Genomic DNA, 24,697 nt, shown 5'->3' on the forward strand with positions numbered 1-24,697 from the left:
CGGAAATCAACCAAGAAGACCGGTGATGAGAGGAGCGGCATTGAGAGTAGAGGAAAATGATGGAAGCGATAACGAGTCGGCAAAGGATTTGTCCCTGCACTAAGTGGCTTAGTCCGGGGACCATTTAAGGATTTTTCTGAAATGCATATTTCTGGTTTTTCGGTATCAGAGGAGGAAATGGATGGGAATCAATTTGTAGTAACTGTAACGGAGCCATTTCAACTGTCTGGTATATGAGTACACACAGGGCCCGGTTACATGCTGAGAGTTATTGTTAGAAGCCAGTTGCACAGTGACATGCAAGTACCGGCAGTGTGGTTAGCTACCAACTGTCAGAGTAACTACATTCTGAGCGCTAGGAAGAGGATCTACTCATGGGAGCAATGACTGACGAGTCTGCGCCTCGCCAATGATTAGAAGGCTAGCCAGAGTGAAGCTCTGAGTGCTCAGCGATCCTCCACATCCTCTGAGCATTGGAAGTCCGCCAGTAGTGGAAGAGACTATGCCTGGGAAGTCTACAATAAGCGGAAGCTCTACAGCAATGATTAAGCTTACACCTGAGCGGCAGCTCATTCATGCAGGCCCCTAGTTGTGTGGCAACAAAGGCTGCAGGTGTTACAAAGGCTTTGACTAAGGGTGGTTGCCTTCGGAATCGGAAGCACTCGCTGACGCTTAGAGAGAAGCGGGGTAGCGATGGTATTGCTTCCCTTCCACTAGGAGGCAGCACCGGAACTTAGTAAGGAAGTAGGAGCAGAGAATAGAATCCTTTGGAGTATAAGTACTCAGGATCATTCCCGCCCAACTGACCTGATCCTCATCTTCGAGTAGACCATTTTATCGGTAGCAGAGCCCTTAAAGATTATTGAGTTCTAAGCGATAGTATCTTTGAATAAATCTGCACCTGATTTCTATCTTGCACGGCCACATCTTTCTATCGAATTCTAGCGATACGTGGAAAGACTGTCCCCGTTACAGATAATCTTTAGTGCTCAAATCACCTTCAGATTATTCTTTCCTCTCACAACATGTCCGCCCTCCCGGCTCCCCAAGCGCCTCTTCAGATTGAATGGAAACCGGCAGCTTTAGAATTCCAAGAGGGACAGACACAGTTGATCCACAAGCCCAGGACGGCGCTCCAGTCCTACATCCCCGGATGTGAGCCCACCTGGCAAGATACCGACGAAGTCACCCTACAGGACTTCTTTGCGGAATTGCAGCGCTACCTGAAGCACAGCCTGCAACAGGAAGTCATCAAGGCCGGCAATGCGCTAGCTTGGTGCAAGAAAGACAAGAAGCTGAGGCAGTCCTGCTCCGGAATGCCTTTGGCTACATGCAGGAACAAGTCTCCTCAGTACAGGCACAACTCCAGAGTTATGCTCAGAGGGATGATTTAGGAACGGACGAGATGGAGGATATTGAGTGGACAAGCCCGGCGATGCCCCCTAACTTCCTGGAAGACATCCAGAGAGCCATTAATGAAGGAAGGCTCTCCATCGCCAGGATGCCTACACCAGCACCTGTCCCCAATCCCGCACCTCCGCAAAACTCCAGGGCCTCATCCAGAGCGGCCCTGAGAACCTTCCACCAAAGGGTGAACCCCTTTGCAGCGTTTCCAGTCAGGTCTATCAGGCAGAGGACACTTCCCCTGATGATGCCAGCGGCCATTGGAGGCTCACCTTTACCTCCTCAGAGAGCCCCATCAAGCCCGTTGGCAGGCGGCCTAGCAAGGCCCCCCGACAACCTATAGGAGACGACGATTACTACTCCCAGACACCGGTCAGGAGTGGTCCCTCCGGGCTCCCTCCAGCCTGGGTTCGCCAGGGGTTATCCCCAGAATCCCACAGAGGCTCACCACCCCCGGAGTCACCTAGGAGGAACCTCCAGCCAGAAGGAAACCCTGGTGGAGAAAACCAGAACCCAGAACCAGCGGGTAATGGTGGAGGAGATGGAATTGTCCCCCCAGTTGGCGGCGCTCCCAACCCAGGAGGGGACTCAGACAGTTCAGACTCGGAGCCTGAGGATGGTGACAGGAGAGGATGGCGAAGGTACCTCAGGAAGAAGTTGGAGAGGCAACAGAAAGAACTCCTGGCCTCCATGGCACAGTTCATGAGACCTCCGGCCCCCTCACACCCCTCCGCTGCCTCTAGGGCCCGAGAACCCAAAGCACCCCCTCCGGCCAAGTTCAATGGCAAAGCAGACAACGTGGAGACCTTCATCCGGCAATGTGAGAACGTCTTCTCCATTGAGGGCCAGTCCTTTACCTCTGAAGAGGTCAGGATCCGATATGCTGGCAACCTGATGGAAGGAGATGCTCCGGTCAAGTGGTATGAAGCTTACCACAACTCTATCGACCAAGCTTCTGCCAACCGGGTAGCTGGGATGCCTGTGGTGTTGGATGAGAGATGGAAGCGCTGGGATTCCTTTGTGGATGCTCTCAGAGCAGCCTTTGGTGAAGCCATCTCTAGGGATGATGCGGTAGCCCAATGGAACACCCTTACCCACACAGCTAAGGGAGGAATAGACTCCTTCCTGAATAGCATTATTCAGCTGATGTGGAAGACTGGCTACGAGGGTCAGTTAGTGGATGATAAGATCCTTAGTTCCCTCCTTCCGGACCTAGGCATGAGTTGGGCTCTCTTTACCCCCAAGCCCAAGTCCTTGATGGAGCGGATAGCTGCTCTAAGAGAGCTAGGACACACCCATGAGAGGTACCAGACGGTAGCCGCTGAGAAAGCACCCGCCAGGACCAAGAGAGATCCCCCTGCTGAGAAGGAACGGCATCCCAAGAGGAACAGAGAAGCTGCAAGCTCCTCCAAACCTCAGAAGGAAACCAGTTCCAAGGACAAAGCGGTGGAGCTGAAGGGTATCCCGGGGGATATCCTAGAAGAAAGAAGGAAAGCAGAAGTATGCTTGAAGGTATGACCTTCCGGTACTCCCTATTGGTAGAGTACATAGACTGACTTGTGCAATAGTGCGGCAAGTCCAGACACAAATGGACCGACTGTTGGTCCAGGGAACCTACTGTAGTCCGAGTGGCAGCAGTGAGGGTACAAAAGCGGAAACGAGGAAATGGCAAGACCAATCCTCAGAAGAAAGCTAAAGTGGCTGCGGTTGTAGCAGAGGAACCACTTGTTGTACTCCCAGAGGTGACAGAAGATTTCGTCTTTCAGCCTGAGCAAGACTCGGACGATGAAATCATCTGGTAGAAATGTCTGTTTAGAGTCTATGTTTACTAGTTTTCTTTTGGGTCTCGATTTCTTTGTTTCTCTTGAATAAATTTTTGTGTTTTTTCGCCTATTTGATTGTTTCCAAGCACTCTGAGGATGGGTTTATGACCCGAAACAGCTGGTCTGTAAGTGCTCTGCCAAAGTTACATTTGCTACAAGACACTTCCAGCCCGCTACCAGACTTCCACACAATACACTTGCTATATTATTGCTTGGGAATAGAACCAAAGGATCTTTTGATCTTAGTAGTGCCCGCAGCTATTAGCAATGGAGAAAAGACAAAGAGAATCAAGCCCAGAACCCGCACAGAAGCGAAGAAGAATGGAACAGAAGCTTCCATCCTTACCAGTACATGGCAAGAGGCCAATACTGAAAGCAGAACTGTCATGGACGGTCAAGAACAAAGTTGAAGACGCCCAAGGGACATTCCTCTTTGACACTGGTTGTACAGGAGCAATCCTCAACCAGAGTTTTGTCAGGGAGCATGGAGTTCCCTTAGTGCGGCGAGATCAACCTCTGACAATGTATGATGCTCAAGGAGATGTCATGATGGGCGGAGGAGAGTATTACACTCACCCAGTCCACATGAACATGGGAGATCATAAGGAGACACTCCGATGGGAAGTGGCTACTTTGGAAGAAGGAATATCAGGTTACCTGCCAATTGCATGGGCAAGGAAGCACAACCCGGATATCAATTGGGAACTCAATACCATAAGCTGGCGAAGTGACTACTGCAAGCAGAACTGTCTCCCAGCAGCGATCAAGTTTGAACTCATCTCTTCATACCAACTGATGGAAGAAGAAGATGTAGTGTATCAACTGGCCGCTTCAGTATGGCATGATGAGGATGGAGGAGATATCTCTGAAAGGATACCTCTCCGCTATAGGGAATGGGCCGACGTATTCAGTCAAGAGAAGATACAGGAGCTGCCTCCACACTCCCGAAATGATCTGAAGATCAACCTCTTGCCTGGTACCGCTCCCCCATTTGGCCCACTATACCCATGTTCCGCTCCAGAGCTGAAAGCCCTCCGAGAGTACCTGGACAAAGAGTTGTCTTTAGGAAAGATCTCTAGATCTAGCAGCCCAGCAGCGGCGCCCATATTGTTCATACCTAAGAAGGATGGGACATGGCGAATTTGTGTTGATTACAGAGGGTTGAACAAGGTCACTGTCAAGGACAAGTATCCGCTGCCTATCATGAGTGAGCTCAGGGATAGGTTGTTCAAAGCCAAGATCTTCACAAAGATAGACCTGAAGAATGGCTTCAACTTGATCAGGATAGCAGAAGGTCATGAGTGGAAAACCGCTTTCAGAACCCGCTATGGACTGTATCAGTACAATGTGATGCCATTCGGTCTATGCAACGCCCCTTCCGCCTTCCAGGCAATGATCAATGATGTGCTAAAGGAACTACTGGATGAAGGAGTGGTTGTCTATATCGACGACATCCTCATCTACTCAGAGACTGAGGAAGAGCATGAAAGGCTGGTTGAGAAGGTTCTACAGAAGCTCAGAGAAGCAAAACTGTGTGCCTCCATCAGCAAGACATCCTTCCATGTCCGAGAAGTAGAATATCTTGGCTACCACATCTCGGAAAGGGGAGTATCTATGTCAGAGGACAAGGTAGAGGCGGTTCAGGAATGGCCAGTACCCCGAAATATTAAGGGAGTGCAAGGTTTCCTGGGATTTGCAAACTTCTATCGCCGCTTTATTGAAGGCTTCAGTAAAGTTTGCAAACCATTGACCGACCTCTTGCAAAATGACAAGAAATGGTATTGGACCGCAGCCTGTGAACAAGCATTTGAGGAACTCAAGAGGCTATTCACAAGCGCTCCAATCCTTCTCCATTTTGACCCTAGCAGAAGAACTGTGGTCGAAACTGATGCCAGTGACTTTGCCAAAGGAGCGGTGCTCTCTCAGTATGGGGAAGATGGGAAACTACACCCGGTAGCTTTCTATTCTAAGAAGTTCTCCCCGGCTGAGATCAACTATGACATTCATGATAAGGAAATGGGAGCTATTGTAGCATCTTTCCGGGAATGGGAGCATATGCTCAAGAGTTGCGAGCAGGAGATCACGGTTTTCACAGACCACAAGAATTTAGAATACTTCAACTCTACCAAGGTTCTCACTAGGCGGCAAGCTAGATGGTCTGAGGACCTAGCAGGCTACAATTTCAAAGTTGTCTACAGACCGGGAGAAAGGAATGGCAAACCTGATGTGCTATCAAGGCGTTGGGATCACCGCCCTGAAGAGGGGAGTGAAACCTTGCGGCCGGAGCCACAGATGTTTTTTAGGCCAGGACAATTGGTTTTGGATCCTGTTAAGCTAGCGGCTGTCAGGGTGAATCAATTGCAGAACACATTCTCAGAGCGCCTATGTATGGCAGCTAAAGAGGATGGAATCTGGCAGGAACTGCACCGCTCCCTGGTTGAAAGGAAACCAAACTTGGACCAGAACTTGTCTGTCAAGGACGGCCTCATCTTCTACAAGAATTGATGGTATATTCCCAAAGACAAGAAGCTCCAGATGAATATCCTGACCGATACCCATGACTCTAAAGTGGCGGGCCATTTCGGTCAGTTCAAGACATTAGAGCGGGTAAAAAACAACTTCTTTTGGCCCAACATGGATAAAGATGTTGAGGAATATGTCCGGAGCTGCGACAGCTGCCAGAGGAATAAGACCTCAAGACATAAGAAGTTCGGTATGCTCCAACCACTGGAGATACCTTATCGGCCATGGACTTCCATCTCTATGGACTTTATTGTGGGATTACCGGAATCCAATGGGTTTACAAAGATCTGGGTAATAGTGGACCGCTTCTCAAAGATGGCACATTACATCCCACTTCCTACACTCAACAAAACGGAAGATTTGGCTAAGTTGTTCTTGAAGGAAGTCTGGAGACTCCATGGGTTACCTGATGACATAGTCTCGGACAGAGATAGCAGGTTCATTTCTCATTTTTGGCAATCTCTCATGAGCCTCCTCAATGTGAAGCTGAAGATGTCCACTTCTTTCCATCCCCAAACGGACGGCCAAACAGAAAGAGTTAACCAGACCCTGGAGCATTACTTGCGGAGTTATTGTTCATATCAACAGGATGACTGGGCAGACCTCTTGCCTTTGGCAGAGTATGCATATAACTCGGCGGTTTCTGAATCTACCAAAGTATCGGCTTTCTATGCCAACTATGGATATGAACCCAGAACCAACTGGCCGGCCCCAAAAGAAGGTGTTGAATGGAATAATCCAGCAAGCGAGGTCATGGTATCTCAATGGGAATCTATCTGGCAGGCTATGAACGCAAGCTTGGGAAAGGCTAGACTAAGGATGGCCCGGTGGTATGATGCACATGCCCTGGCACCCCCTGAAATCAAGCCTGGAGATGAAGTTATGTTAGACCGGCGCAATGTGCAAACAAAGCGGCCATTGGGAAAATTGGATCAGAAGAAGATGGGACCCTTCAAGGTCTTAGAAGCTATTGGTACCCGTGCCTACAAGCTCTCTCTTCCCCCGCAAATGGGAATCCACCCTGTCTTCCATGTCTCTCTCCTAGAACCCTATAGAGCACCAATAGATCCTGAGAGAAGAGTTCCCCCACCGGAACCTGAGGAGATTACAGGAGAACAAAACTGGATCGTCCGGGAAGTAGCTGATAGCCGAGTCAATAAGAAGAGGAGAAGGGTGGAATACCTGGTGCTGTGGGAAGGATATGAGAATGAGGACGCTACATGGGAACCCTGGGAACATTTCAGGAAGAGTGCTGAAGAAGCCCTCTGGGATTTCCATATGAGGTACCCTAAGAAGCCCAGAGATAAGAGGGCTCTAGGCCAGTAGCATTTCCTTTAACATTCTCGTCCCCTTCCACACCAAAGGAGTTTTCTTGTCATATAGTATTGCATAGATAAATAGATACAGATTATAGATCTCGGAGACCAAGATCCTGGAAGAGGGGAGTAGTGTAACGGAGCCATTTCAACTGTCTGGTGTATGAGTACACACAGGGCCCGGTTACATGCTGAGAGTTATTGTTAGAAGCCAGTTGCACAGTGACATGCAAGTACCGGCAGTGTGGTTAGCTACCAACTGTCAGAGTAACTACATCTGAGCGCTAGGAAGAGGATCTACTCATGGGAGCAATGACTGACGAGTCTGCGCCTCGCCAATGATTAGAAGGCTAGCCAGAGTGAAGCTCTGAGTGCTCAGCGATCCTCCACATCCTCTAAGCATTGGAAGTCCGCCAGTAGTGGAAGAGACTATGCCTGGGAAGTCTACAATAAGCGGAAGCTCTACAGCAATGATTAAGCTTACACCTGAGCGGCAGCTCATTCATGCAGGCCCCTAGTTGTGTGGCAACAAAGGCTGCAGGTGTTACAAAGGCTTTGACTAAGGGTGGTTGCCTTCGGAATCGGAAGCACTCGCTGACGCTTAGAGAGAAGCGGGGTAGCCATGGTATTGCTTCCCTTCCACGAAGAGGCAGCACCGGAACTTAGTAAGGAAGTAGGAGCAGAGAATAGAATCCTTTGGAGTATAAGTACTCAGGATCATTCCCGCCCAACTGACCTGATCCTCATCTTCGAGTAGACCATTTTATCGGTAGCAGAGCCCTTAAAGATTATTGAGTTCTAAGCGATAGTATCTTTGAATAAATCTGCACCTGATTTCTATCTTGCACGGCCACATCTTTCTATCGGATTCTAGCGATACGTGGAAAGACTGTCCCCGTTACAGTAACTTGTTCAATTTCACAGAATAAAAATACTTTCGTACCCACCTACGCCCTTATTGATACCGGAGCCTCGGGATATGCTTTCATCGATGAATCTTTTGCACGCCACAACAATCTCACCATGACCCCACTCAAAATGCCCCGGCATGTGGACGTTATAGACGGCAGACCTATCAAGTCAGGGAAAATTACTCATATTGTTGATGTCTCGCTAGACATTCATGGCCATCGAGAGACTGCGTCATGTTTTGTAACAAAGTTGGGACACTATCCGATTGTGATGGGGATACCTTGGATGCGACGCCATGATGTTACGATTCGACCAAATGAAAATTTGCTTATCTTCGACTCTCAAAGCTGCTGTCAACATTGCTCGCTTAGTGGAACTGCAATTACGGTTCATGGTATATCAATTCCCCTACCTGAAACTCATACCGTTACCGTCTCAGCGACCGAAAGACCTACTATCGATGTTAAACAACTAATAGCGAAGGAGTTCCACCGCTATATCCACATGTTTGAAGAATATGATGCTTCAGCGCTTCCGCCACATCGACCGTTCCATGATATGAAGATAGTATTAGAAGAAAGCAAACAACCACCATGGGGACCAATATATGCTTTATCCCAAACAGAGTTGAAGGCACTTTGGGACTACCTTCAAGAGAACCTACCTAAGGGAATTATCCGTCATAGTGAATCACCAGCGGGGGCACCTATCCTATTTGTCAAGAAAGCTGATGGAACTCTTCGTTTATGTGTCGACTATCGGGGCCTCAATGCAATCATGATTAAGAACCGATACCCATTACCGTTATTGAAGGAAACCTTGACCAAATTGTCGAAAGCAAAACATTATACTAAACTGGATTTACGTTGGGGATACAATCAAATCAGGATAGCGCAGGGGGATGAATGGAAAACAGCATTCCGGACTCGATATGGACACTTTGAATATACGGTAATGCCTTTTGGATTAGCGAATGCTCCGGCTACATTTCAACACTGGATCAATGACATCCTGCGCCCCTATCTCGATCAATTTGTGACGGCCTATTTAGACGACATTCTCATCTATTCCGAATCCCTTACAGAGCACAAGGACCATATTCAAAAGATTTTAAGGATACTTGATGAGAATCATGTCCACCTCAAACCCGAAAAATGTGAATTTATGGTTCAAGAAACGAAATATCTCGGCCTAATCCTCACCCCAAATGGCAATAGAATGGATCCAAAGAAAGTTATTGATATTCTAGAATGGTCTACACCGACAAATCTTCATGATGTTCAAGTATTTTTGGGGTTTGCAAATTTTTATCGACGGTTTATTTTAGGATATTCAAAGATTGTCGCCCCGCTTACAGCTCTAACGAAGAAAAATGTTAAATTCGAATGGACGGATGAAACGGAGGAAGCATTTCAAACCTTGAAGAAGATGTTTACAACGGCACCTATACTAGTCCATTTCGATCCGAATCGAAAGATTATAGTGGAAACCGATGCATCCGACTATGTTTCGGCAGGGATTCTATCACAACGTGATGATGAAGGAGTTTTACATCCGGTAGCTTTTTTTTCTAAGAAACATTCCCCTGCGGAATGTAACTATGAGATCTATGATAAAGAACTTCTAGCAATCGTACGATGTTTCGAAGAGTGGTGACATCATCTAGAAGGAGCACAATTCCCTATTGAAGTTCTCAGCGATCACCGGAACCTGGAATATTTTATGACGACAAAACTGTTAAATTGTCGGCAAGCTCGTTGGTCTGAATTTCTTTTACGTTTCGATTTCGTTATACAATTTCGACCGGGGAAACAAGGAGCAAAACCGGATGCACTAACTAGAAGGTCAGGTGACCTACCTAAAGAGGGGGATGAACGGTTGATGCATCAGAGCCAAGTGGTTCTGAAAAGAAAGAATTTGGACGCAAAGCTAAGTTTGTTCGCGGGTTCTTTATCAAATGAATCCGCTGAAGGAATGTCCACTGTGGAGGAGTTATTTTCAAAAGCTTACCAAGTTGATAGTTTTCCAAACGAAATCCACGCTATGCTTCGGAGTGACGTTCATCATTCTAATAAAATTTCACTCGCCGAATGTACGGAAGACAACAACGGTCGGCTACTTTATCGAGGCGCACTCTATGTACCCAATGATAATGACCTCCGGCTGAGGCTCCTACAAGAACATCACGATAAAGTATCAGCAGGTCATCCGGGTTGTAACAGAGCCACAGTAGGGCTGTTACAAAAGTACCTGTTCTACCAGTCAAGCAATACGACCCTAGGGTAATCACCGCTTGTTCTTCATCGATGGGTGAAGATAAGGGCAGATGACCCCTACCTCTGTTGGTATGAAGGGTAGGGATCCTGGCGAGCAAGAAGTCTTATAAGTCAAGCTAGGCGACTGGACCAAAACTAGAGCAGAAGGACGAGCATGCCGAATACGGAAGGGTAACCCCAAACATAAGTTACCCTACCTTGGAAGTCAACCTTTGAGGTGCAATAACTTAGCAACCGATGCTCGGAAAATATGCTTTACCACGTCAGAAAGGATCCTGACGATGCTCCGGTCCATTTGGGGTAGTTGAATGAACGGATTGCGGAGTTGAGGAAACACTGCAAAATAAACACGTTTTAGACCCCAAAAATAACCCCCGGAGCGTCGAACCGCCGGAACCCTCCTGTTTCAGCCCGGAGCACCTTTGAGGGGGAGTAGGAGTACGACCCAAGCTACTAAAAGCAAACCTCGCTTTACAAAAACACCAAATCTGTTCTAAAACAAATTGAATAAGCAATTGCTATCTGGTCGGTTGTTTCCGCTAGTTCTTAGGATCCCGACCAGCTCTTGGCAGAGATTGCTTGATTTGACTCGGGCGGAAGTTCGTCCGAGGTGTGGCAGCAACTCCTCTCGCCCCTCATAGAAAAAGTCGCGGTGTCCCCGGACTAGGGGAAAAAAACAAACGGTCTAGGGAGAAAAAGCGGGAAAAAAGGGGCGGAACTTCGATAAAAGTACTCGGTTGCCCCCAGTTTGAACTCGGGGAGTCATGGAATCTTTACTAGCGAGGAGACCCCTTAAAGTTATTAAGTTTTTAGACTACAAATACGATCAAACAAATAAACTCCATCTTTCGATCGAACGAGCCCAATGAATCCATCGTTGCCCGTTTACCCTTTCTATGTCAGATCGAAGTCACGGTCGTGTATCATCCTAGCACCCCCGTTACACGGGTAGAGCGAAAACTTTGGAACTCCTAAGCCGGGAATATTATTGGCCACAAATGCGGAAGTATGTCGATCGGTATGTTAGGAATTGCAATGTATGTGTCCGTAGCAAGGCACCGCGCAATTCACTTTATGGAGTACTTCGCCCAATGCCAATACCTGATGGACCATGGACGGATGTTTCGATGGATTTTGTCACTGACCTCCCTTAGAGTGAGGGATATAATGCGATCCTAGTTGTTGTTGATAGATTAACCAAAATGCGACATCTGATACCAACGACTAAAGAGGTGGATTCGAGGAAGGTAGCGATGTTGTATATCGATAATGTGTGGAATCTACATAGGCTACCTGACACTGTCGTGTCCGATAGAGGAACACAATTCGTTGCGGAATTTTGGAAATCACTTTGCAAACGCCTGGAAATAGCCCCACGATTCTCCACCACCTTTCATCCTCAGACCGATGGACAAACCGAAAGGATCAATGCCGTAATGGAACAGTATCTTCGAAGTTATGTCTCTTATCAGCAAGACGATTGGGTCCGGCTATTAGCAATGGCCGAGTTTGCAACAAATAATCATGTTTCGGAAACAACAAGAGTCTCTCCCTTCTATGCCAATTCGGGAAGATATCCAAGAATGACTTTTGGCCCCTTGGAACATGGTAGGACGACGGTGGAAGATCAGGCCAACAGCATCGCAAAAGAGATGAAGGACATGGTGGAGTTTCTGAAGAGCGAAATGTTTCGGTCACAAAGAATACAAGAGGAGTCGGCTAACCTAAATCGTTCTCCTGCCCCTCGTTATCATATAGGAGATAAAGTATTCTTGTCGACCCGTCATGTTCTAACAAGGCGACCCTCCAAGAAGTTTGATTGGAAACGGATTGGTCCTTATAGCATCAAACGAATCGTCAACCCCTATGCTTATGAGCTAGAACTTCCCCGCTCCATGAAGATCCATCCAGTATTCCACGTTTCATTGTTGTCACCTGAAGTGGGTAACCCATTACCTGGACAACAACAGTCACCACCACCTCCGGTTGAGATCGAAGGAGAGGAAGAATGGGAAGTCGAGGATATTGTGGACTCTAGGAAACGAAAGGGTGGCTTTGAGTATCTGGTATGATATACTGGATACGATGATGCCTCTTGGCAACCGCTATCGGACCTTGAGCATTCACCTGATATTGTTCGACGGTTCCATGAACGCTATCCACGGAAACCTAAGCCTACCAGGAGGTAGGCCTTAGAGGGGGGCGTGATCTGTAACGGCAATATTGTATTTCGGCTAAGATGATAGATTGGATTGTGAAGAAGAGATATTGCGCGGTTGAACTCTGATTTGTAATGGGCTTTCTGTTATGTACTTTCAGTTTCCGTTACGCGGGGTATTAGTCATCAATGGACTAGGAGTTGGATATATAAGGGGGCGTTGTCCCGTGCCTTTTCATGTTTTCCTTCCTTTCCTCTTCTCCTCACGCAACTTCGTGTACCTAATCCACGAATACTACTTTTGTTCTATGCCTCATCATAGGGTTCAACTAGTTTGTCATACTAGGTAGAGCCACTCCATAGCCCACAGTCTTGAATACCTATTGCCACGTTCTCGCCTTGGTTGTATTCCTTGTGTAACGGGGGCAGCCTATCTATGTATCGCTAGAATCCAATAGAATAGATGCGGCCGTGCAAGATAGAAATCAGGTGCAGATTTATTCAAAGATACTATCGCTAGAACTCAATAATCTTTAAGGGCTCTGCTACCGATAATGGTCTACTCGAAGATGAGGATCAGGTCAGTTGGGCGGGAATGATCCTGAGTACTTATACTCCAAAGGATTCTATTCTCTGCTCCTACTTCCTTACTAAGTTCCGGTGCTGCCTCTTCGTGGAAGGGAAGCAATACCATGGCTACCCCGCTTCTCTCTAAGCGTCAGCGAGTGCTTCCGATTCCGAAGGCAACCACCCTTAGTCAAAGCCTTTGTAACACCTGCAGCCTTTGTTGCCACACAACTAGGGGCCTGCATGAATGAGCTGCCGCTCAGGTGTAAGCTTAATCATTGCTGTAGAGCTTCCGCTTATTGTAGACTTCCCAGGCATAGTCTCTTCCACTGCTGGCGGACTTCCAATGCTCAGAGGATGTGGAGGATCGCTGAGCACTCAGAGCTTCACTCTGGCTAGCCTTCTAATCATTGGCGAGGCACAGACTCGTCAGTCATTGCTCCCATGAGTAGATCCTCTTCCTAGCGCTCAGAATGTAGTTACTCTGACAGTTGGTAGCTAACCACACTGCCGGTACTTGCATGTCACTGTGCAACTGGCTTCTAACAATAACTCTCAGCATGTAACCGGGCCCTGTGTGTACTCATACACCAGACAGTTGAAATGGCTCCGTTACACTACTCCCCTCTTCCAGGATCTTGGTCTCCGAGATCTATAATCTGTATCTATTGCTATACTATGTGACAAAGAAACTCCTTTGGTGTGGAAGGGGACGAGAATCTAAAGGAGATGCTACTGGCCTTGAGCCCTCTTGTCTCTGGGCTTCTTGGGATACCTCATATGGAAATCTCGGAGGGCTTCTTCAGCACTCTTTCTGAGATGCTCCCAGGGTTCCCATGTAGCATCCTCATTCTCATAACCTTCCCATAACACCAAGTATTCCTCCCTTCTCTTCTTCTTATTGACTCGGCTATCGGCTACTTCCCGGACGATCCAGTTCTGTTATCCTGCAATTTCCTCAGGTTCCGGTGGAGGAACTCTTCTCTCAGGGTCTAATGGCGATCTGTAGGGTTCCAGGAGAGAGACATGGAAGACAGGGTGGATTCCCATTTGAGGGGGAAGAGAGAGCTTGTAGGCACGGGTACCAATAGCTTCTAAGACCTTGAAGGGTCCCATCTTCTTTTGATCCAATTTTCCCAATGGTCGCTCAGTTTGCACATTGCGCCGGTCTAGCATAACTTCATCTCCGGGCTTAATTTCAGGCGGTGCCAGGGCATGTGCATCATACCACCGGGCCATCCTCAGTCTAGCCCTTCCCAAGCTTACATTCATAGCCTGCCAGATAGATTCCCATTGAGATACCATGACCTCGCTTGCTGGATTGTTCCATTCAACACCTTCCTTTGGGGCCGGCCAGTTGGTTCTGGGTTCATATCCATAGTTGGCATAGAAAGCCGATACTTTGGTAGACTCAGAAACCGCCGAGTTATATGCATACTCTGCCAAAGGCAAGAGGTCTGCCCAGTCATCCTGTTGATATGAACAATAACTCCGCAAGTAATGCTCCAGGGTCTGGTTAACTCTTTCTGTTTGGCCGTCCGTTTGGGGATGGAAAGAAGTGGACATCTTCAGCTTCACATTGAGGAGGCTCATGAGAGATTGCCAAAAATGAGAAATGAACCTGCTATCTCTGTCCAAGACTATGTCATCAGGTAACCCATGGAGTCTCCAGACTTCCTTCAAGAACAACTTAGCCAAATCTTCCGTTTTGTTGAGTGTAGGAAGTGGGATGTAATGTGCCATCTTTGAGAAGCGGTCCACTATTACCCAGATCTTTGTAAACCCATTGGATTCCGGTAATCCCACAATAAAGTCCATAGAGATGGAAGTCCATGGCCGATAAGGTATCTCCAGTGGTTGGAGCATACCAAACTTCTTATGTCTTGAGGTCTTATTCCTCTGGCAGCTATCACAGCTCCGGACATATTCCTCAACATCTTTATCCATGTTGGGCCAAAAGAAGTTGTTTTTTACCCGCTCTAATGTCTTGAACTGACCGAAATGGCCCGCCACTTTAGAGTCATGGGTATCGGTCAGGATATTCATCTGGAGCTTCTTGTCTTTGGGAATATACCATCAATTCTTGTAGAAGATGAGGCCGTCCTTGACAGACAAGTTCTGGTCCAAGTTTGGTTTCCTTTCAACCAGGGAGCGGTGCAGTTCCTGCCAGATTCCATCCTCTTTAGCTGCCATACATAGGCGCTCTAAGAATGTGTTCTGCAATTGATTCACCCTGACAGCCGCTAGCTTAACAGGATCCAAAACCAATTGTCCTGGCCTAAAAAACATCTGTGGCTCCGGCCGCAAGGTTTCACTCCCCTCTTCAGGGCGGTGATCCCAACGCCTTGATAGCACATCAGGTTTGCCATTCCTTTCTCCCGGTCTGTAGACAACTTTGAAATTGTAGCCTGCTAGGTCCTCAGACCATCTAGCTTGCCGCCTAGTGAGAACCTTGGTAGAGTTGAAGTACTCTAAATTCTTGTGGTCTGTGAAAACCGTGATCTCCTGCTCGCAACTCTTGAGCATATGCTCCCATTCCCGGAAAGATGCTACAATAGCTCCCATTTCCTTATCATGAATGTCATAGTTGATCTCAGCCGGGGAGAACTTCTTAGAATAGAAAGCTACCGGGTGTAGTTTCCCATCTTCCCCATACTGAGAGAGCACCGCTCCTTTGGCAAAGTCACTGGCATCAGTTTCGACCACAGTTCTTCTGCTAGGGTCAAAATGGAGAAGGATTGGAGCGCTTGTGAATAGCCTCTTGAGTTCCTCAAATGCTTGTTCACAGGCTGCGGTCCAATACCATTTCTTGTCATTTTGCAAGAGGTCGGTCAATGGTTTGCAAACTTTACTGAAGCCTTCAATAAAGCGGCGATAGAAGTTTGCAAATCCCAGGAAACCTTGCACTCCCTTAATATTTCGGGGTACTGGCCATTCCTGAACCGCCTCTACCTTGTCCTCTGACATAGATACTCCCCTTTCCGAGATGTGGTAGCCAAGATATTCTACTTCTCGGACATGGAAGGATGTCTTGCTGATGGAGGCACACAGTTTTGCTTCTCTGAGCTTCTGTAGAACCTTCTCAACCAGCCTTTCATGCTCTTCCTCAGTCTCTGAGTAGATGAGGATGTCGTCGATATAGACAACCACTCCTTCATCCAGTAGTTCCTTTAGCACATCATTGATCATTGCCTGGAAGGCGGAAGGGGCGTTGCATAGACCGAATGGCATCACATTGTACTGATACAGTCCATAGCGGGTTCTGAAAGCGGTTTTCCACTCATGACCTTCTGCTATCCTGATCAAGTTGAAGCCATTCTTCAGGTCTATCTTTGTGAAGATCTTGGCTTTGAACAACCTATCCCTGAGCTCACTCATGATAGGCAGCGGATACTTGTCCTTGACAGTGACCTTGTTCAACCCTCTGTAATCAACACAAATTCGCCATGTCCCATCCTTCTTAGGTATGAACAATATGGGCGCCGCTGCTGGGCTGCTAGATCTAGAGATCTTTCCTAAAGACAACTCTTTGTCCAGGTACTCTCGGAGGGCTTTCAGCTCTGGAGCGGAACATGGGTATAGTGGGCCAAATGGGGGAGCGGTACCAGGCAAGAGGTTGATCTTCAGATCATTTCGGGAGTGTGGAGGCAGCTCCTGTATCTTCTCTTGACTGAATACGTCGGCCCATTCCCTATAGCGGAGAGGTATCCTTTCAGAGATATCTCCTCCATCCTCATCATGCCATACTGAAGCGGCCAGTTGATACACTACATCTTCTTCTTCCATCAGTTGGTATGAAGAGATGAGTTCAAACTTGATCGCTGCTGGGAGACAGTTCTGCTTGCAGTAGTCACTTCGCCAGCTTATGGTATTGAGTTCCCAATTGATATCCGGGTTGTGCTTCCTTGCCCATGCAATTGGCAGGTAACCTGATATTCCTTCTTCCAAAGTAGCCACTTCCCATCGGAGTGTCTCCTTATGATCTCCCATGTTCATGTGGACTGGGTGAGTGTAATACTCTCCTCCGCCCATCATGACATCTCCTTGAGCATCATACATTGTCAGAGGTTGATCTCGCCGCACTAAGGGAACTCCATGCTCCCTGACAAAACTCTGGTTGAGGATTGCTCCTGTACAACCAGTGTCAAAGAGGAATGTCCCTTGGGCGTCTTCAACTTTGTTCTTGACCGTCCATGACAGTTCTGCTTTCAGTATTGGCCTCTTGCCATGTACTGGTAAGGATGGAAGCTTCTGTTCCATTCTTCTTCGCTTCTGTGCGGGTTCTGGGCTTGATTCTCTTTGTCTTTTCTCCATTGCTAATAGCTGCGGGCACTACTAAGATCAAAAGATCCTTTGGTTCTATTCCCAAGCAATAATATAGCAAGTGTATTGTGTGGAAGTCTGGTAGCGGGCTGGAAGTGTCTTGTAGCAAATGTAACTTTGGCAGAGCACTTACAGACCAGCTGTTTCGGGTCATAAACCCATCCTCAGAGTGCTTGGAAACAATCAAATAGGCGAAAAAACACAAAAATTTATTCAAGAGAAACAAAGAAATCGAGACCCAAAAAGAAAACTAGTAAACATAGACTCTAAACAGACATTTCTACCAGATGATTTCATCGTCCGAGTCTTGCTCAGGCTGAAAGACGAAATCTTCTGTCACCTCTGGGAGTACAACAAGTGGTTCCTCTGCTACAACCGCAGCCACTTTAGCTTTCTTCTGAGGATTGGTCTTGCCATTTCCTCGTTTCCGCTTTTGTACCCTCACTGCTGCCACTCGGACTACAGTAGGTTCCCTGGACCAACAGTCGGTCCATTTGTGTCTGGACTTGCCGCACTATTGCACAAGTCAGTCTATGTACTCTACCAATAGGGAGTACCGGAAGGTCATACCTTCAAGCATACTTCTGCTTTCCTTCTTTCTTCTAGGATATCCCCCGGGATACCCTTCAGCTCCACCGCTTTGTCCTTGGAACTGGTTTCCTTCTGAGGTTTGGAGGAGCTTGCAGCTTCTCTGTTCCTCTTGGGATGCCGTTCCTTCTCAGCAGGGGGATCTCTCTTGGTCCTGGCGGGTGCTTTCTCAGCGGCTACCGTCTGGTACCTCTCATGGGTGTGTCCTAGCTCTCTTAGAGCAGCTATCCGCTCCATCAAGGACTTGGGCTTGGGGGTAAAGAGAGCCCAACTCATGCCTAGGTCCGGAAGGAGGGAACTAAGGATCTTATCATCCACTAACTGACCCTCGTAGCCAGTCTTCCACATCAGCTGAATAATGCTATTCAGGAAGGAGTCTATTCCTCCCTTAGCTGTGTGGGTAAGGGTGTTCCATTGGGCTACCGCATCATCCCTAGAGATGGCTTCACCAAAGGCTGCTCTGAGAGCATCCACAAAGGAATCCCAGCGCTTCCATCTCTCATCCAACACCACAGGCATCCCAGCTACCCGGTTGGCAGAAGCTTGGTCGATAGAGTTGTGGTAAGCTTCATACCACTTGACCGGAGCATCTCCTTCCATCAGGTTGCCAGCATATCGGATCCTGACCTCTTCAGAGGTAAAGAACTGGCCCTCAATGGAGAAGACGTTCTCACATTGCCGGATGAAGGTCTCCACGTTGTCTGCTTTGCCATTGAACTTGGCCGGAGGGGGTGCTTTGGGTTCTCGGGCCCTAGAGGCAGCGGAGGGGTGTGAGGGGGCCGGAGGTCTCATGAACTGTGCCATGGAGGTCAGGAGTTCTTTCTGTTGCCTCTCCAACTTCTTCCTGAGGTACCTTCGCCATCCTCTCCTGTCACCATCCTCAGGCTCCGAGTCTGAACTGTCTGAGTCCCCTCCTGGGTTGGGAGCGCCGCCAACTGGGGGGACAATTCCATCTCCTCCACCATTACCCGCTGGTTCTGGGTTCTGGTTTTCTCCACCAGGGTTTCCTTCTGGCTGGAGGTTCCTCCTAGGTGACTCCGGGGGTGGTGAGCCTCTGTGGGATTCTGGGGATAACCCCTGGCGAACCCAGGCTGGAGGGAGCCCGGAGGGACCACTCCTGACCGGTGTCTGGGAGTAGTAATCGTCGTCTCCTATAGGTTGTCGGGGGGGCCTTGCTAGGCCGCCTGCCAGCGGGCTCGATGGGGCTCTCTGAGGAGGTAAAGGTGAGCCTCCAATGGCCGCTGGCATCATCAGGGGAAGTGTCCTCTGCCTGATAGACCTGACTGGAAACGCTGCAAAGGGGTTCACCCTTTGGTGGAAGGTTCTCAGGGCCGCTCTGGATGAGGCCCTGGAGTTTTGCGGAGGTGCGGGATTGGGGACAGGTGCTGGTGTAGGCATCCTGGCGATGGAGAGCCTTCCTTCATTAATGGCTCTCTGGATGTCTTCCAGGAAGTTAGGGGGCATCGCCGGGTTTGTCCATTCAATGTCCTCCATCTCATCCGCTCCTAAGTCATCTCTCTGAGCATAACTCTGGAGTTGTGCCTGGACTGAGGAGACTTGTTCTTGCATATAGCCGAAGGCGTTCCGGAGCAGGACTGCCTCAGCTTCTTGTCTTTCTTGCACCAAGGCTAGCGCATTGCCGGCCTTGATGACTTCCTGTTGCAGGCTGTGCTTCAGGTAGCGCTGCAATTCCGCAAAGAAGTCCTGTAGGGTGACTTCGTCGGTATCTTGCCAGGTGGGCTCATATCCGGGGATGTAGGACTGGAGCGCCGTCCTGGGCTTGTGGATCAACTGTGTCTGTCCCTCTTGGAATTCTAAAGCTGCCGGTTGCCATTCAATCTGAAGAGGCGCTTGGGGAGCCGGGAGGGCGGACATGTTGTGAGAGGAAAGAATAATCTGAAGGTGATTTGAGCACTAAAGATTATCTGTAACGGGGACAGTCTTTCCACGTATCGCTAGAATCCGATAGAAAGATGTGGCCGTGCAAGATAGAAATCAGGTGCAGATTTATTCAAAGATACTATCGCTAGAACTCAATAATCTTTAAGGGCTCTGCTACCGATAATGGTCTACTCGAAGATGAGGATCAGGTCAGTTGGGCGGGAATGATCCTGAGTACTTATACTCCAAAGGATTCTATTCTCTGCTCCTACTTCCTTACTAAGTTCCGGTGCTGCCTCCTAGTGGAAGGGAAGCAATACCATCGCTACCCCGCTTCTCTCTAAGCGTCAGCGAGTGCTTCCGATTCCGAAGGCAACCACCCTTAGTCAAAGCCTTTGTAACACCTGCAGCCTTTGTTGCCACACAACTAGGGGCCTGCATGAATGAGCTGCCGCTCAGGTGTAAGCTTAATCATTGCTGTAGAGCTTCCGCTTATTGTAGACTTCCCAGGCATAGTCTCTTCCACTGCTGGCGGACTTCCAATGCTCAGAGGATGTGGAGGATCGCTGAGCACTCAGAGCTTCACTCTGGCTAGCCTTCTAATCATTGGCGAGGCACAGACTCGTCAGTCATTGCTCCCATGAGTAGATCCTCTTCCTAGCGCTCAGAATGTAGTTACTCTGACAGTTGGTAGCTAACCACACTGCCGGTACTTGCATGTCACTGTGCAACTGGCTTCTAACAATAACTCTCAGCATGTAACCGGGCCCGGTGTGTACTCATACACCAGACAGTTGAAATGGCTCCGTTACACCTTGGCACTATAGTCCCTACGTCCATCGACCCCCGTTACAGCTTTAGGTAGCGCTGCGATTCTTCAAAGAAGTCCTGTAAGGTGACTTCATTGGTGTCTTGCCAGGTGGGCTCACATCCGGGGATGTAGGACTGGAGCGCTGTCCTGGGCTTGTGGATCAACTGTGTCCGACCCTCTTGGAATTCTAAGGCTGCCGGTTGCCATTCAATCTGAAGAGGCACTTGGGGAGCCGGGAGGGCGGACATGGTGTAGGAGGAAGAATAATCTGAAGATGATTTGAGCACTAAAGATTATCTGTAACGGGGGCAGCCTATGTATCGCTAGAATCCAATAGAATAGATGCAGCCGTGCAAGATAGAAATCAGGTGCAGATTGATTCAAAGATACTATCGCTAGAACTCAATAATCTTTAAGGGCTCTGCTACCGATGATGGTGGAGAATTAGGACAGTTGGGCGGGAATGATCCTGAGTACTTATACTCCAAAGGATTCTATTCTATGCTCCTACTTCCTTACTAAGTTCCGGTGCCACCCTTCTAGCGGAAGGGAAGCAATACCATCGCTACCCCGCTTCTCTCTAAACGTCAGCGAGTGCTTCCAGTTCCGAAGGCAACCACCCTTAGTCAAGGCCTTTGTAACACCTGCAGCCTTGGTTGCCACACAACTGTGGCCTGCATGAATGAGCTGCCGCTCAAGTGTAAGCTTAATCATTACTGTAGAGCTTTCGCTTATTGTAGACTTCCCAGGCATAGTCCCTTTCCACTACCGGCGGACTTCCAATGCTCAGAGGATGTAGAGGATTGTCCAGTGCTCAGAGCTTCACTCTGGCTGGCCTTCTAATCATTGGCGAGGCACAGACTCGTCAGTCATTGCTCCCATGAGTAGATCCTCTTCCTAGCACTCAGAATGTAGTTACTCTGACAGCTGGTAGCTAACCACACTGCCGGTACTTGCATGTCACTGTGCAACTGGTTTCTAACAATAACTCTCAGCGTGTAACCGGGCCTTGTGTGTACTCATAAACCAGACAGTTGAAATGGCTCCGTTACAACTAGTGACCATAACAGTGGGGCACGAATTTAACTAGCTAATGATAATGCAGGACGGATTGTTGGGCCCTCTGGAGAGAATGAGAGATAGTCTAGGGTGAGGAATAGCACCAGGAGACCACTGAATGGCCTGATAAGTCCTTGGCAGAGAGTGTGAGAGGATGAGTTGGGCTCCTGACTCACTCCAATCATCTAGTGGTAATAAGTGTGAGGCTCGGTAAGACTTTTAAAAGGTTTTCTAGTAGGCTGAGACAACCCCTTGAGGTTTTGCGATACTACACTGGATGAAGAAACCCGTTCGGGGAGCTGTAGGCAAGAATCGCACCCCAGAGGATCTCTCGAGATACGGTGTAGTGATATCGAGCCTCCCAGAGGATTTAAAATTCACAGGAGGCCATCGTAGCGGCGTTGCGAGGCGTCGAGAGTATAACCGCCGGTAGGTATAATGAATGCAGGCTTCAGAGAGTGACAAGAGGGCGTACTTGAATATCGCGAGAGCCTTTCGAGCATTAGGGAAGGCCCAAAGCGCACCCGAACGGGCCAATGACCTCCAGAGAATTAAAGTTGGTGGGTTGTCTCCCAAGCCTCCGGTGTCTCCTGAAGACATGCACGGATTGCTGATGTGGCTCTGTTACACTTAGAATGTCTTGATGGATGGAGATTTCATGTTTCCACATTGACCATTTGGAACTCCAGTGGATTTACACTCTGCCATCATATACAGTAAGAAAGTTGCTGAGCATGACCGCAATTAGATGCGACAATGTAGGTCTGCATTGCAGGCTCTCCAATTATCTCTGGCTTTGGTCGGTTCTACTCCACCCCTGTAACAACCATAATATACAGTTCGCTAGAAATACTCTCCATTATTTAACCTACGCTTTATTTAACCTATGCTTGACCAAAATTCTGGTCGGCATTACTAGTAATACAGGATTTGAGGTTTGCCGGAACTCTCTAACATCCAGTATAACCCGTGCCGTGAGGCGAGTGATAGCTCAAGCTGCGGCCAATCGCGGCTACTGATATTAGGTATAATAACTCTCTTTCACTGCCAAGTCTCGGTCCACCGGAGAACTTTCACTAGTAATTCTCCTACTGATGAATAATAACTTTAAATTATCATCGCTTCCCGAGTTACATCATGATGGGTTCAACCACTTAACCCCCATTCCCTTGTTAGGGGCTCAAGTGCCCCGGAGAACTATAAATCCTACTAAATCTCACTCTCGATCGAAGTCACAATGCCCTACCCTACACTTTCACTGCGCAGCAAGGCTATCACCCCAACCCTTGACGAACATGAAATTTCTTCCCCCTCCCTCTTTTCCTTGTAAATTTTCTCGTTTTCTTCACCGCTCCTTCTCAACTTCAATCAATCGACAAGCATCATGGGGTTTTATCGGTTTAGGTCAAATGGGGTACCCAATGGCGAAAAACCTCCGAGCTAAGATACCCGCTGAAGACACCCTGGTCATTTTCGATATCAATCGGAGTTCGATGCAAAGGTTCTGTCAGGAACCAGATCTTGCTTCCAAGGGTGGTCTTACCGTGGCCAACGATATAAAAGAGGTCGTTAATACTAGCGTAAGTCCTAATCATTAGTTTCCTATTTATTTTCTGCCAGTTCCACCCCACTCATTTGTCTCGTGTGATGAGTATGTTCCGTAAATGACATTTCTAAGTCGGAGACTTCGTTCTGGAGTCTCTATTCATGATTTATTTACTACACATCAAAGCCAATCCTCTGAATATATACCGAGATAACTCTTCACTCAAATTACAACGGAATAGTTACTTTCATGCCGCTAACACCCTATCCATAGGACACGGTTATTACGATGTTGCCTGAGCCTCAACATGTCAAGTCCGTTTTCGATACAATTCTATCTTCCAACTTAGCTGGTAGATCCAATAACACGAAGCTTTTTGTTGACTGTTCAACCATTGACATTGCGACTTCTCTTGAGGTCGGGAAGGCTGTTCGCGATTCTTCCTCCTTCTGCGCCGATTTTGTTGATGCACCTGTTTCTGGAGGAGTCGTAGGCGCTCAGGCCGGCACACTGACGTTCATGGTCGGATCGCATGCTTCAACTTTCCCAATTGTAACCCCGTTATTATCACTTATGGGAAATCGCATTCTGCACTGTGGCCCGCCTGGCTCGGGATTGGCGGGGAAATTATCTAACAACTATCTCCTTGCAATCAGCAACATAGCTACCGCTGAGGCCATGAACCTCGGTATCAGCTTAGGTCTGGATAAAAAGGTTTTGAAAGATTTGATTAATGTCTCTTCAGGAAGATGCTGGAGCAGTGAGGTTAATAATCCTGTCGATATAGCGATTCGGGGATTTCAAGGAGGATTCGGAGTCTCCTTAATGAAAAAAGATCTAAAGCTTGCCATCAAGGCTGCCGAGGAAGTCGGGGCTAGGCTTGAACTAGGAGTGAAAGCGAGAACGGTTTACGAAAGTGTTGAGAATGACGATCATTGTAGAGGTAAAGATTTTTCCGTTGTTTATAGGTGGTTAGGCGGGAGAGAAGGAGAAGAAGACACTTGAACATGGCATCATGCCGCAGTATATAGATACATGAGTAATTTGGAAACTATTACAGCTCATTGGAGTGTAATTTGGAAAACACGCTGCAATGGTACAGAGAATAATCCTTCTTATTAAATTGAACCCAGCCAGATATGTACACTTATTCCAGCAAATACATGTAGTGATTATCTTCACTGCCGCTTTCGGAAAAGTAATGTCCTTATCGTAGAGTACTCTATCTAAGTATGGTTTTAACGGAGAGTGGTTTAATAGAGGATTAGTGGCTCAAGCGACTCCGCTTTAGACTTATTCCGTGACGTTCCCAGCTTGCTCTATGAACAGCTTCGTTTGCGGAATTCAGAATTTGTTTCGGCACTTCTCAGACACCATACGTTTTTCTGGTCGTGATCGCCAATGGTGTGGGCGGATGTAACGGAGTTTAGCATTCGCAGACAAGCGAGGCCCGGAAATTGCCATGTAGGTAGTGTTCAGTAGACACAGGTACGTACATCACCGTCGTCAT

The 24,697-nt window shown here is 48.0% G+C and overlaps 2 protein-coding genes across 2 annotated transcripts; both read left to right on the forward strand.

Moving 5' to 3' along the window:
• Positions 1 to 11,456: 11,456 nt before the first annotated feature.
• On the forward strand, positions 11,457 to 12,326 carry LAJ45_01439 (uncharacterized protein; the record flags this gene model as incomplete). The annotated part of the gene is made up of 1 exon (XM_046111033.1): positions 11,457 to 12,326. The coding sequence occupies one exon, from the start codon at positions 11,457 to 11,459 to the stop codon at positions 12,324 to 12,326; it is 870 nt and encodes a 289-aa protein (XP_045976211.1).
• A 10,736-nt stretch (positions 12,327 to 23,062) lies between these two features.
• LAJ45_01440 (uncharacterized protein) lies at positions 23,063 to 24,013 on the forward strand (the record flags this gene model as incomplete). The annotated part of the gene is made up of 3 exons (XM_046111034.1): positions 23,063 to 23,221; positions 23,461 to 23,901; positions 23,975 to 24,013. 3 exons carry the CDS (start codon positions 23,063 to 23,065, stop codon positions 24,011 to 24,013), a joined length of 639 nt encoding a protein of 212 aa, XP_045976212.1.
• Positions 24,014 to 24,697: the final 684 nt, after the last annotated feature.

The sequence above is a fragment of the Morchella importuna genome, assembly GCF_003444635.1.
Source record: "Morchella importuna strain M04M26 chromosome Unknown Morimp01GS002, whole genome shotgun sequence".
NCBI lineage: Eukaryota > Fungi > Ascomycota > Pezizomycetes > Pezizales > Morchellaceae > Morchella > Morchella importuna.